Consider the following 14,203-nt stretch of genomic DNA (forward strand, 5'->3'; position numbering starts at 1 on the left):
ATGTCAACCACTGCACAGGTATCCAGCTGCCTATTTCTTATTTAGGATTCATCCCAAAACAAATGCATAAAAAATTTCAGGTAAAACAGCCATTGTGGAAGTTGTAGCAATGTTTCTGCAGTGCTTTGCACTCTTATGGTGCTTGGGCAACTCAGTGGCCCTGACAAAGTAAATTATGTGCCAGGTTAATCTGAGTATATTTGGTACTAATTTACATAACATTCTGGTAATTTTCCCTTCCACTGACACATTGCCATAGTGGAAAACCATGCCAGATTTTTGTGCAACAGTTGGACAGAGCTTTGGCCTTGGTCCTTGATTTTTAGAATGGGACAAAGGTCCTAAAGAGTAGAAAACTTCCACTTAGGTGATCAAATCGGTCCTCACAGAGTGCTGACACTGGTATCTCACAGGAAGGTAGAGGAAACAGGTTAGAAACATACCATAAAAGTGAGTATCACAATTTATCTTGATTTAAATTTGTATTGGTAGATATTGTAATTGGGAGATGAATAATATACTAAAGCATTTGATAATTTTAAATTTAAATTTAATTTTGAGTTAGCAAACAAGTAACAAATGGATGAAACATTGCAAATAAAAATTAGAGAATTCTTCAGTTATGTTCTGGAGTTTTGCTCTGTTTGCATTTTTTTGTGGCAAATGTGTCCAATAATAAAAGTTCTCCTAAGGAAGTAACATACAGAATATTAAATTATTTCAGTCACTTAATGGGACTTAGATTCCAGCTCTAAAGTTCCCTTGTGTGATACATTATTTTGTGGGTAGGCATTCTTTGATGTTTTCTGTGTGTGTATGAATTGTTTCAACAGGTATCTAATACAAGAAATTTTGGGAAACCTTTTGGAAGAAAGCTCCTGTCTCAATGGCATCATCCTGTCTACAGATTTGTGCATTGCTGCTGGCTTTAGCAGGATTCACCACATTGCTTGTTACTACCATGTCCAGCACATGGAAAGTTTTGGACACTAAGACAGAGCTGGTTACTGAAGACTGGGTTTCTGAAGGTCTTTGGATGGAGTGTGCAGCAACTGCTGTTGGATCAAAAGAGTGCAAGAGATTCCTCTACATGCTGAGTTCAGACCGTAAGTGGCCATGGCATATGTTTATCAAATCCAAGGATGGGGTTTTATTCCTTCTTTCTGGACAGCATGTTGGCAGGCTGGGGGGCACAGAGTGCAGTTGTCCCAGAGAGTCCAGTAGGGTCAAATCCTGTAGTGGTTGCAGATAGGTTAAAGGGCCTCCATGAAACCAGTGTTTCACCCTGCAGTTCAGCTCAGTCACTGCTGAGGCTTTGCTGCCCTCTCTGGTGTGTTGACATAGAGGTATGGGTGATATACAGTAAATCTGAGAAATTTTCTTTTAAATAGTTTTGGAAGAAATAGCATATTTTCACTCTGTCTAGTTCTTCAATACAAAGACATCATAGTTCCATGAGCACTGGTGTTTGTGCTTTGGTATGAGACAGGAATTATTAGATATTCCAGAACTGGTTTGATACTTTGTGCTAAACCTGTGTACCTGGGTATTTTTTCTGGAATTTCTCAGAGGAGGCAAGCTTAGACTAAAATACATCTGTGCAATGGATGCTTCTGTGTTTTCTGGGGTTTGCCATGCTAGCAGGATAGTTTATCTGCAGCTAGACAGGGAAGAAATGTCTCAGTAGGGGCTGGAAAGTATTTGTTGGAATCGTTCTGGATTTTAAAAGTATCTTTCTGTAAACACTATCTTTATGGTAAAGGACTGGGAATGACTGGCACTGAAGTTCTTTCCTCAGCCAACTGAGTGTAGAAACAGTAATACTGTCGCCTTTGGAAATGGTATTTTGTTAAGCTTTCTGTCTTAAGTAGAACCTTGCATTTATTCTTTTACAACTTTCAGTTTTGTGCAGTCACTTTTATGAGTGATGTTAACATAATTTCTTCAAGTCTTCCGTGCTTTATGGGTTCCTGATTGCTGTCATTGCTATTTGTCTGGACTCTTCCAGCAGATTTATTCTGAACGTGCAGTGCTTAAACCTTAAAAATATCACGTGTCACAGACTATGAACCTTATTTTTCTTGACACAGATGTGGACTTCCCTGGGGTCAGAGCTGCCTATCTGTAAGGCAGATATCTGAAGGGTGAGAGTTTAAATCTCAGGATTCAGCATATTCATGGTTCTTCCACAGGGCCCTTTACTTTGGTGGCCTCGTCTGCCTTCATAATGAGGATGCCAGTTTAACTATCAGCATCCTGTAACAAGGCCAGAGTTTGTAGCCTCAAAAGGAGTTTTATCATGTGCTTCTAAGGATTTTAAAAACATTGCTCATTGCATGAGAGGCAGTGTCAGCTTTTCACATCATCCTGGTACGCAATTCAGCTCAACTCCATGTTCTCCTCTGTGTAGATACCAGGATGCCTTAAGTTTCTGGAAATTGGAGTGATGAGATGGGGCCAACAGTGATGGCTTTTGGTTCAACTGACAAGGTTAGAGCAAGCCTAAAGGAAAGTTCCCAAGCTGTGGAAGGTGCTGATGTGAAGCTGTCAGCACCAACTCTTAAGCCCTGCTGTTGCAGAGCCTCTTGCAGAGCAATACTGGCTGTTATTCCCATTGCTCAACAAGCCACCATTTACAAAATTTAGTGAAGAATAGCCTCATGTTCTTTAACACATTGGAGAGTGATTTCCTGAAGAGAATTATTAAAATGGCTGGGGCTGGTGCTGTGTAGAAAAACTCATACACTTCAGGTCTTCAATCTAATCTTTCCTGTTTATATGTGTGCTTTATGACTGCCTGTTGAAATGCATTTCTTAACTAGGGAGAAATTTTTAAAAAATTATACTCTTTGTTTTTTATTTCTATCCTTGGCAGCAGTGTAACAGCTGGGGACACTTGATTCAAGGTCCCAACCATCTCACCTTTGGAAGTGCTGTCAGCAGAAGTGGTTGCTGAGATCACCAGCATAGCACCAGTGTATGGTTAAATTAGCTGGAAACATTTGAAGGGCTTTTAATGAAATGCAAATACTCCAAGGTACTGGTACAATGTGTTCATTTTACTACGCCATCATTTTTCAAGTTTCAGTGACTAAGCAGAAAGAAGGAATTCTGTAACAGTCACCTGAGATCGATTCTTACCACACACTATCTGGTTTCCTTAAAAGATTGCAAGTTTAGAGTTGCCCAGGATCACACTGCCAAATTTGGTCTTGTTTTAATCAATGACAATCCTCTTGGCTGCCATGGGAGCCAAAATGCCATGGTGGCACTGTAATAGCCTTTGGCAGCTGAACCTACAAACCTACAGCATCAGCTCAAAGTGACCAGTGAATTTTGATGAAAAACAACAACTACCTGTTAGGGACAAGTCATGGATCTCTCAAAGGCTAATCCTTCTGGTTGTGTTTACATAAATGCTGTGGATCTGTTACCATGTTGCATCATAGCAGAATTATTTTATGAAGAGACTCTGACTCCATTTCCGGGAGATAAGAGGAGGTTATCACTGCAGGAGATGGTTAACCCCGTTTGGATCCTCAAGCAGTTTAAAGTATTAACGTGAATGGGTAATGTGAATCGAGTCTATGATTCTGTCTAGCCAAGAGCAGAAGCAACTAAACTGAGTTTTACATATGCTTTGCCTAGAAGAGCTTTTTTTTAACCCTAAGGTATTCCAAGAAACAGATGCAATTTGCTGATATGTATTATTTTTCTTATAGCTGTTTTTCTTCATAATTTTATTTCTTCTGAGACAGGTCTATCATACTAGCTCCTTCATTTCCTTATATTTTCATATTTGGTACAATTGTACAGAGTGATTGTTTTGAAGACTGAATAGGTTTAGCTATAGATCAATAGACAGTAAAATATTAACGGAAACCACTCATCCATAAACCCAATCTCCATGAAAGAGGCTGGAAGTTCAGTTGTTGTGGATTTCTTATAACCATAACTCCAAAAACTGTGCTAAAATTTCTAGAAGTATAAAGCTTCTGTTCTCAAGCTGTTTTATGTTTGAATCCTCAAGAAAATATTACACAAAAGCTTTTTGATTTGACAGCAATAATAAAATTACAAGCAATTTGTTGACTATCTAAGACAACTGAAATCTAGTTGACTTCAGAAAAGAGACAGAAGTAAAATATTTGCCTATATTATCCCTCTTACAAGGTATTTTGTAGAAATACTGACTGGGCTTTCTAGGCTGAGAAAAAGAATAGGCTCATTTTTCACTTCCTATTAGAAAAAGAATTAATGTTGTCATTTTTTTTTTTACACATTAATGTCTTTATCATTAACTGCTCCCACTTCTTATTGTCATGCCCGGTAAGCCTTATCTATGGGGAAAGAGCAAAGAGCAAAGGTAGACTCATTTTGGAGTGAAACCCAGAGATAAAACAGCAAGGAGGCTTCTGAAAGGCTTCACTTGATCGTAATCTAATTATAAGGATATTTAACTGTTACTGCTCACAAGCATGACTGCTCCGTTGGAAATTGTTGGCTTTCTTTTGTGCTTGGGTGGCTTGGCAGTTATTGGAGCTACTTTGCCAAATAATTACTGGAAAGTCTCCAGTATACATGGTTCTGTGATCACAACATCTACGTTGTTTGAAAACCTGTGGAAGAGCTGTGCAGAAGACAGCACTGGAGTATCCAACTGCAGGGATTTTGACTCTATGCTTGCACTGCCTGGTAGGTGACTTTGTGCAGCCTTGTTTATACTGCTGAAAAACTTATTGGCAAAAGTAGTAAGGCTTATGTTTTGGTAATCTGGTAATACTGGAAAATAACTGGCCAAGAAGGGCTTTGTGGGCTGAAGTAATAAAAATCTCTCAAGCAGCAGAATGTGTCAAGCATGTTAGGAAAGGCTATAAAATAAAGCAAACTAAGTTGGTTGATCAAGTGTTTAACAGGCATTTAAAGTGGGTTGTAATCTCTTCCCTAGCATCGCATGGGATGTCTTAGTAGGAGACATTTTTTTAACTATTTATTTATTTATTTGGAATTATTTTATAGACTTTCTTTTGCAATACTTCATAGCTAATCTACTGTAGCTGAAGTTTTTTCATGTAATAGGAAATACTGTTTTTAGCTGAGAAGTGGTAGTGGTTTTTGTGAGTTGAGACTGAAAATTGTAGATAATCCAAGAAGTACATGATTATATGTTATGCATATGATAAGTTATAGAAGGAGTATATGCTATAAATTAATATATGATTAGGCTTGTTAACTAATGCTGACTACTATCAGGGCTTGTTAACTAAAGTCTATTTGGATGTGGTTTTAAATCTCAAGAAATTTAGATCCACTGGCCCCTGTCCTCTGTATCAGCCTTCATCATAATTGTGGTTGTCCTCAAATGCCCAACTAAGCAATATGCTGTGGATAGTAAGTATGTTTATAGACAGTAAAACTATTTTTTATTAATCTTGATTCAGTATGTAGATACTTATTTGGAATAAAAATGCCTTTCTTCTAGCTGAATCTGCCCTAGGCGGTGGCTAAACTAAATAGGTAGGAGGATACTCCTAATCTGAAGAATGTGTAACATAGGATTAGTGGGAATGAGGTGGTCAATTCCCTTTCTCCCTCAATCTGAAGTAAAGGCTTGTTGTTGACCAGCTCTAACAATCTCATAGCAATTCTCTGAAACTGTGTCCAGTATTTAGGGAATAATCTGTTCTTTTCATCTTTCAGTCTTCTCTAGCAATTGCTTTTAGAATGTGTGTGTGTATGAAGAGGAGCATAACCCTATTTAAACATCTCAGCCTCAGTAATAGCAGGATCCTTCCATCAGACATTATCCTCTGCAGAACACTTATGGCACTGCTGGGTTAGTAGTTGGACTTGATGCTCTGAAAGATCTTTGCCAGCCTTAATGAGTCTGTGATCTTATTTGCTTCTTGTAAAAACCACTCCAAAGGCTGGTTTGTAGCTTACTGCCACTGACTCCAGACAGTATCTTGTCACTGATGTGTTTACATGGGGTGCTGCCTCTAAGAGTATGTGCAGATTTGGGCCATGGGCCCACAGGAGATCAGCATCTGGAGAAAAAAGTGGTTTTGAAAGAACCTGGGGGTCAGAAAAGAGCCACCATGAGTGTTAAGGCAAACAGATCAGAAGGCAAGAAACAGCAGGGCTCCTGAGAGCTACAGATAACATCACGGAGTCAGCACGAAGGAGAAAAGTGGGGCCAGAAAGTAAATGACTGGGGAGGGCTCTGAAGTGAATTTGTGAAGATTAGGTTTGATCTGTTGAACAGGAAATCAGTTCTGCAGTTGAAAAGATGGCAGAATAGTTGAGGGGTAAAGGCAGGGGGAAGGGGAAGGGAAAGGGAAAAACAAATAAAATATTTTTAGAAAGGAAAGCTGAAAAAGACAATTCAGAAGACACTGGATGGTAGTAACTGTTGAAAGAGAGCTGGGGCAAAGCAGGAAAGAGGAAGAAAATGGGTTTGGTAACAAGATGGGCTCAGCAGACAGTGAGAAACATCCATAGCACTTGCAGATACGCATTTAACAAGGCAGATTAAAATTTACCATGGTCAGTTTCGGTGTGTTTCAAATTTCCCTTTAGAAACTTAACTGAAACTGCTGTGAGGATGCCAGGGACTGGAGGGAGGGAAAAAAGAAAAAACAAAAGTGTCTTTGTTACCTCTTATCAAAAGGATGATTTTCCATGAAAGTTTCCTTATTGGCAACTGAGCCATGTGGAATACTTCTGGGTTTTGCTTTATCTTTGGGAAAAGTCAGACTTGGTTCTTTTAAACCAATTTAATGCTTTTGAGTTCACTAAACCATTAATCTAAATGACAAATATTTGAAGTGAGGAGCTTTTTAAATGCAATGTTGCACAAGATTGAAACCATGACTGGCTGCTCCCTGTGTGTCTAGTCACAACTAAGTTAAACATTTGATATAACTAGTTTGAGAGGATTTGGGGATAATTTCTTATAATTGGTGTGGACTAATAAAATGAACTGGCTTTGTATCTTGTTAAATAAGCTAAATTTAAAATAAAAAATTGAGTTTTCTGAATTGTGAACTAGGATTAAGTTAACTAAGTGTGAACTTAGTCAAGGCTGTTGAGGTTACAGTATTGTGGTACAGTTGTATGAAATCCCTTTCCCATTGGATTACAAGCAAGGGTATGCTTGTGTGTCCTGGAAAGATGTGGGGAGTCCCATCTAATGCTGCAGGAGTCCCCAAGATCTGAAATGTGAGTTGTTGGACCCTCCTGGGTGATTGCTATGGTGTAAGATCCCAAACTTGTTGAGTACTTACCTTGACAGTATCTTCTGCAGGCAAAAACCTTGAACTGTTAGTGGTATTTTGAGGGATCTTTCCACTTTTACTACTGTCTTCATTTTTTCCACAAAATTTTAAAATTAGTGCTTAACAAAGCATTAACTCCTCAAATGATTTTAGCCTTTAATTCTGCTTATTGCTATCTTTGGTAACTCTAAAGTACCAGTATCAGTACTCTTAAGCCACATCAGGCTGAGTTGGAGTGTATCACTTTGCCTCCTGTCTCTGTGTGATTTTTGTTGTCTGGATAGTTACAGCTCACTCCACTACAGAATTAGACAGCAGGTTATCGTGGAGGACGTGGGGGTGCTCAGGGAGCAAAAACTTGCATGCTGGCATCAATGATGTGAGTGTCCAGTTGGAATCAGGTCTGACCCTTCTCACCTATGATTAAAATCATAGAATTGTTGAGGTTGGAAGATAACTTAATCAAGCCAACAAAGTCAGCAGCTGTGACCCCACAGCAGCGTGGAACTGCATGGTGGCTCTGCCTCTAGGGCATCTTCTGAGGGAGCCGCTCAGACACGTACAGACAATCACTGAATTCACAGTCACACCACAGACAGCTCAGTGAACAAAGATGAGAAGGTTCCAGAGTTCCAAGATACACTTCCAGCGAGGTTTATTGCAAAATCACACCAAAGGAGTCCAGGGACAAAAGACCCAAATCACTGCAGTGTCTCGGGTCAAGTATGAGGTCAGGGGCCAATGGTCTGCGGGCATGGGGTCAGTCCAAGGGCAGGGCAAAGGGCAGTGACCCACAGGGAGCTGAGGCAGATTGACACAGTGCTGCAGAGCACCCTGAGGGAAGCCTCTTTGTCTCACTTCACATAGCAAGGCATTCCCAAAGCCTGTGGCACACTTCTCCAGGGCATTACCCTAGAAGCTCCTCTGGGAGGCTCAAGGGCCTCCACATGATCCTATGAGGTTGTGACACTTGGCATGTTTATCTCACAACAAAAGTGCCAAAATGCCATTTGACCTGGAGCCTGCCAAATGCAGGGTGCCACTTTAAAGGAGCCCAAAGTCCCCATTTGATCTTCTTTCTTAGGCTGATTGATAATCTAGTCCTGGTTTTTATGTAATTGATACCTAGATGTGAAGACCAGGTGCTTAAAGGATGCAGAATTGCCAGCATCCCAGATTCCCTAACATGCCCACAGCAGCTGTAACCTCTTCACAGGAGAATGTCTTAGGGAGGAGTGTGGCAGCTCTCAGATGCACTCACCTCCTGTTTATTACACCGAGTTTGAAGTGCACTGCTAACTTGAGCACTATTCTTCCCTATCTCTCCCTGGAAGAAGCAAAGCTGGCACCTTTCTCCAGTTTCTCAGTAGTGCCAGAGCCTTGCACACCTTGACTATGACCTGGATTTCAGATGTGTCCTGTGCACTCAGCTGTACACGTGTCAGGAATTCAGAAGGGCTTGTGAGTAGAGACCTTTTCCTGCTCCTGCAAATGACCATGCGTATCAATAGGCATTTTCACAGGAATCTAAGGGATGAGTGGCTTGCTGTAGTTTTTCAGGGTTTACTAAAAACACAAGAGGATTTACTGAGCTTATAAAGTGTGGACATAGTTCAACTCTCAAGTCTGTTTGACTTGAAGGCTAAACACACTAGGGATTGGAGGCTTCTCTGAACCATATGACATTTGGGCAAGATTTTGTTACTTCCTCTAATCACTTTTATTTTTTTCAGCACAAGATTAATTAAATTTCTGTATCGATGCTGATTTGTTTTCTGTTTTTCTGTCTTAGCTCACATTCAGGCATGCCGTGCCCTGATGATTACTTCCATCCTTTTGGGATTCTTAGCTGCAGTACTCACACTGCTTGGTATGAAGTGCACAAACATTGGGTTGAGTGATGAAGATGGAAAAATGAAGTTTGCTGTCACAGGAGGATTTCTTTTTGTTTTAGCAGGTAATATCGAGGCTGAAGTTAGACCACTATTGATACTTTGTAAATAAAATAAACTTGTTCTTAGTTTAAATGTGCTACAGCCATTAAAGAAATCATTCACCTGTGTGCTTTTTAAACTTTTTCTGGTAGGTCTCTGCTCCATGGTGGCTATTTCTTGGTATGCTGCAATGGTTACTGCTCAGTTTTTTAACCAACACTACGCTGGAACCAAGTAAGTTAATGTATCTGCCATACCAAACTCCACAGTGTGTTAGACAGCTGCACTAACCTCAGCTGCTCCAGGGTTTCAGAACCTGGATGTTTCCCATTATCCAGTCCTATAGGAGGGGAAAATTGTATTCAGGGAATCTTTTCACCTCAGGTGGGGAGGAAGGAGAGAATTCTTTCCTGGAAGAGTTAGTGAATGTGTGAGGAACACCAACCTCGTATCTGAGAGGGTTTTATACAGTGTTTGCATTTCCTTGAGAGACTCAGTTAAGTGTGTATCTCAATGTTATGAAGAAGAAAAGGTAAAATTTTTAATCTGCTTTGACATCTAGACCAAAAGAGGTACAAAACTCAAGTCCTGGTTAGAATAAATTACCTCAGATGTACATGCAGTGGAAAATCTCATGCAAAGCAGCTCAAACTTTGTACTAGTGACCTGCAGAGAAACTTGCTGTCTGTCTTATATATATATCTATATATCAACAGCTTGACATTTGTTTCCCTTATGAGTTAATACGAGGCAATCTGTGGGATTATCAGTAGTGCAGTTGCATACAAACAAGTTTCGAGGTATAAAAACCCTTACTCTTCGTCTGATATAAAAGTAACAGTTGTCAAAATGAAATGGCAGCTTATGTCACCCTTATCTGGGTGTCCTGTTTAGAAATGAGGAAAAAGGGTAGAGGTGATTGGCCTCTCCTTCAGAGAGGGGGAAAAGGAGAGGAAAACATTTTCTGTGGAATAGAGGCATCTATAATATACTTCTACCAAGTATATAATTCATGAATCAGTAAACTATATATCATTAGTTGCTAGGATCATATTTGAAGTGTTTTGTAAGTTCTTGCCCAGGAATCAGTTCAGGGAAGTCAGAGGTGAAGTGCTTTGTGATAAATCAAAGTACTTTAAGCAATTGCTTTTGTTGTTTGTCAGTTTTCCCTGCGTTTTCAATGAAGTGCTTAGAAAGAAATTGTATTTGTGTAGTTACTTTTTGTTGCTTTATATGCCCTTGAGAGAACTATATGCAGGGTAATAAATACATTAAAGAACTAAAACAGCCGTTGATAAGGAATTTCGGTTAGTCGGATAGTTGGTGTGTTTTATAGTAACCTGCTATAGCTTTGGGGCTCCAACATCAATGCCTGTTAATCAGTCACCAGAGGGTTTGCATTCAGTAGCTAAAGATTTTTTTTAAAAAAATTTAATATCTAAGCTTCATATTTAAGCTATTGATTCACTGAGCAGTTCTGGATGAATTAAGTTTGATCATCGGTAAAGCTGGGCAGGTTTAAATTCAGTTGCATGCCAGTATTGATCTTCACTCTTAAGAGGATGGAAAATCTGTTTTTTCAGATTGCATTTTTTTTGGTCTGACTTCAGCAAATTAATGAAGTTGACCTCTGCTAATTCTTAGAGGAGTTTCTCCTACAGCTCTGAAGGCAAAACTAAGTTCTGCAGATGTCTCCTATATACTTTGCTTTGGTATGACATCTACAGCATTCTTGTCTGTAGGTGACTGGTGAGCAGAAACGACTGCAGGCACTAGGCAATGTGCAATTTGTACTCCTGGGTGTTTTTGATAACGATTCTCTGCTTGTTCCATGTTTGGAAGTCCCTAAAGCAGTGGAGATCTTGTGGCTCCCATGTGTGTTGAGAACACTGAGAGCTGTGAACTTGTGTCAATCTCTGAAACCCTCCAGCTGGCAATGAATTCCAGAGTCAGGAGCTTTGACACTTTTAAATAATTGTGTTTCCAAGTGGAAAGAAAACACAAATCTCTGGTTCCATGGTACCTTCAATACAGTCCATGACACTTATTTTGCCCTTATATTGGGTATCTCAGACCACAGATCTACAGGTGGATTGTGGATATAGCTTCTGTCTGATCATAAAAACTTGTTTTCCTCTTTTTATGAAACTCTTGCCAAACTTTTCCAGACTCAGTTGTGTCTAGTTTTTGGGACAAATTCATTATCAGTTAATTTCTTAGACTGGACTAGGGGATTTCCTGGAAGGTATAGCTTTGTAAAATAGAGAACTATTCTTTTTCAGCCTGGGACATTCATAAATGCCTTTAAGTCATACAACCACAGAGGGTGCTGAATATCCTTTAGGATATCTAAGTTTGAAAACTAGCCCTATACAACCCTATACCAGCTACTTGTAAGTGACCTAGTGTTGTGTCCATAGAAAACTGATGTCTGTGGTCAGCTATTTCTCAGCATATAGACAGTAAGATCTGAATCATTCAGTTTCACAGAATCATTTCAGTGACACAGCCAATAAAAGAGCACAATAAGTGTTGTGGATTGCACTGGAGGTATGTCATTATTATTTATTATCAACAATTTGTTAAATGTAAACAATTATTTATTGCTAGTTTATGTTGCTTAGTACTCTCTGTACTGTCACTAATTTGGCAGAGCAACTCCATACAAATAAGAGTTTTCCTGAGCAGACTCAAAGCCAGATCTGTTATCTGTTAACTGTTTAAGTGCCTTTCAGTTAGCATCTATGCAGATGAGAATTTGTTTTCATGGCTTAGTGATGCTGTTGTAAGTTGTTTCCATAAAATCTCTCATGTTTCAGGTATGAACTAGGAGAAGCTCTGTACTTAGGCTGGGCTGGATCTGTCCTTTATATACTTGGAGGGATCTTACTGACCTGTTCATGCAGAGGGAAGGAAAACCAGAATTACAGGTAATCTTGGAATTGTCAGGTGAAGTAGTAGCTGTCAATCACATACCACTTTCTATCTGTGCACTACTCTGTCCCTCACCCCCTGGTATAAATATGTATAAATTACAAACAGTGCTATGCATGTTACAGACTGGTGATGTGGGGATGCTGTACCAAACACTTGTACCTCCCAGACAGGGTAATTGGTGCATCAGCACCAATTGACCATCAGCAGTCACCTCTAACTTGTACTTGGTAATTCTGGGCACTGCTGATGGTGAAAATGTGCAGTGAAAGAGCAAACTGTAGCCAAAAGAAAAGTATATAGAACCCCATAATGTATTACAATCCAGTTTTTCTGTAGTATTCACTGTGAGTAAAATATTCAAACACTGCTCAATTTACAGAAAGTGTAAAGGCATTTCCCAAAGCACATGGAATTGATCATTAGAAACATGGGGTTTTTTCTTGTTCTTTATGAAAATGTCTTGTCACACATCAGATCAGGAAAGGTTAGATTTCTGGCCACAGCATTTAACCTTCCCTGCATATTTGTTTCAGTTTTAAATTTTGACACATACAGAAGGCCTCTTTAAAGGAGAGGGATGAAATAGGCAGAAATAGCAGAGGTCCATGTCCACCAGAACTCTAATAGCTTGGAGGCTGTGCTTGAGAGAATTATAATGTGCAAGGAAGAAACATATCCACTGTTGGTGTATTTAATCTTAGAAAGTTATATCAAAATGTAGTAAGTGAGTGTTCCTCTGATACTCCATTGCCTAATCTGAAACCATTTCAGTTTTATGGTAATATTTCATCAGCCACATTGGACTTTAGATCTTGCTCACCTTACTTTGATACAAAGTACCAAATGTCCTGAAATATCCTGAAAATCAGGTAGAACTGAATGCATAAAATAAAAATTCGATGAATGACAGTTGAAGGGGTTGGGTGAAGATAGTTCTGTTTTCTTACTTTGTCATCTTGATTCCTGATTAAAACCTGCAGCTTGTACAAAGGTGCTGAGGGCTTCTGCTTTAGGGCCTTGACTGAAACACCTCAAGGAAGAGCATATGAGAGTTAGGAATTGTCTTGGCTTAGGGCAAATTTGGGAGGAAACTTCCAAAGGGGTTGCCCTGCCAGAGAGTGGTTGAGGTTATGAGGGAAATGGGCTGTGCAGCCTATCAGGGAGCCCACCTATTCCCCCTTAGCTACCAGAACAATGACAGCAGGAGGCCTCTCATTTCTGCCCTGTTGTGAAGAACATGAGTTAGATACAAAGCTGAGTAACTTCTAAGTATCTGAAACCATGGGCACATGTCTAATACCTATTTTTCTTTTTTTTTTTCTTGATTTACAGTCCTAGAAAATACACATATTCAGCAGCCCAGGCACCTTCTCAGCCACACAGGTACCCCAGGAACTCTGAGACCATCATAAGCAACAAGGAGTACGTCTGAGCTTCCATCCTGCGTCACCTGTAGCGTTAGTGGGTTATGGACTCAAATAAGGAAGCAAACTACTGCTTTGTTCTGGTTCCAAGTTGCAATCATATGCCTTAATTTGGAGCAGAACCAGGAGGAGGTATGGCTTTCAGTGTAAATAGGAATGTAAAAAGCTTTCCACAGAAGATGCCGTGATGTGAAATGCTGTGGCATGAAGGTTTTCTGCGTGCTGAGAAGCCTGGTAAAATTTAACCAGAGCACAGTATATGCTGACACTCGAGAGCAATGGTTTCTATTTCAGCTGACTCAAACATGTGGAACTGATAGCTGTATCTGACTGCAAGTTCATATGCCTCACAGTTAGAAATGTGTTGTGTTTTCATTAATGTTTAGCTTCCTTCTTTTTTAGCAGCTTAAGCTTTTGACAAGAAATAAACTTTGTTCCACAGACTGAAACAGATTTTTTTTACGAGTGGAAACCTCTAATAAAGATATGTTATACTGAAATTCTTATTATATATGATAATCAATGTTTATAAAAGCTACAAAAAAATTTCTAGCGACCACTCACCTTCAAATTTGCAGATGTGCAACAAATTTCTTGTTGGCTGTAATGCAGATATAGAAGATAAACCATA

The 14,203-nt window shown here is 39.5% G+C and overlaps 1 protein-coding gene across 2 annotated transcripts; it reads left to right on the forward strand.

Moving 5' to 3' along the window:
- The first annotated feature begins 322 nt into the window (after positions 1-322).
- LOC306806388 (claudin-15-like) lies at positions 323-14,021 on the forward strand. Of its 2 annotated transcripts, XM_079315089.1 has the most exons (7): positions 323-450; positions 834-1,106; positions 4,534-4,695; positions 9,070-9,234; positions 9,364-9,445; positions 12,031-12,141; positions 13,481-14,021. In XM_079315089.1, the coding sequence occupies exons 2-7, from the start codon at positions 887-889 to the stop codon at positions 13,578-13,580; spliced, it is 840 nt and encodes a 279-aa protein (XP_079171215.1). In that variant the 5' UTR covers positions 323-450; positions 834-886; the 3' UTR covers positions 13,581-14,021. The 2 variants fall into 2 exon arrangements, with proteins under 2 accessions (XP_079171215.1, XP_079171216.1); XM_079315090.1 differs by lacking the exon at positions 4,534-4,695.
- Positions 14,022-14,203: the final 182 nt, after the last annotated feature.

The sequence above is a fragment of the Erithacus rubecula genome (genome assembly GCF_903797595.1).
Source record: "Erithacus rubecula genome assembly, chromosome: 11".
NCBI classification, from domain to species: domain Eukaryota; kingdom Metazoa; phylum Chordata; class Aves; order Passeriformes; family Muscicapidae; genus Erithacus; species Erithacus rubecula.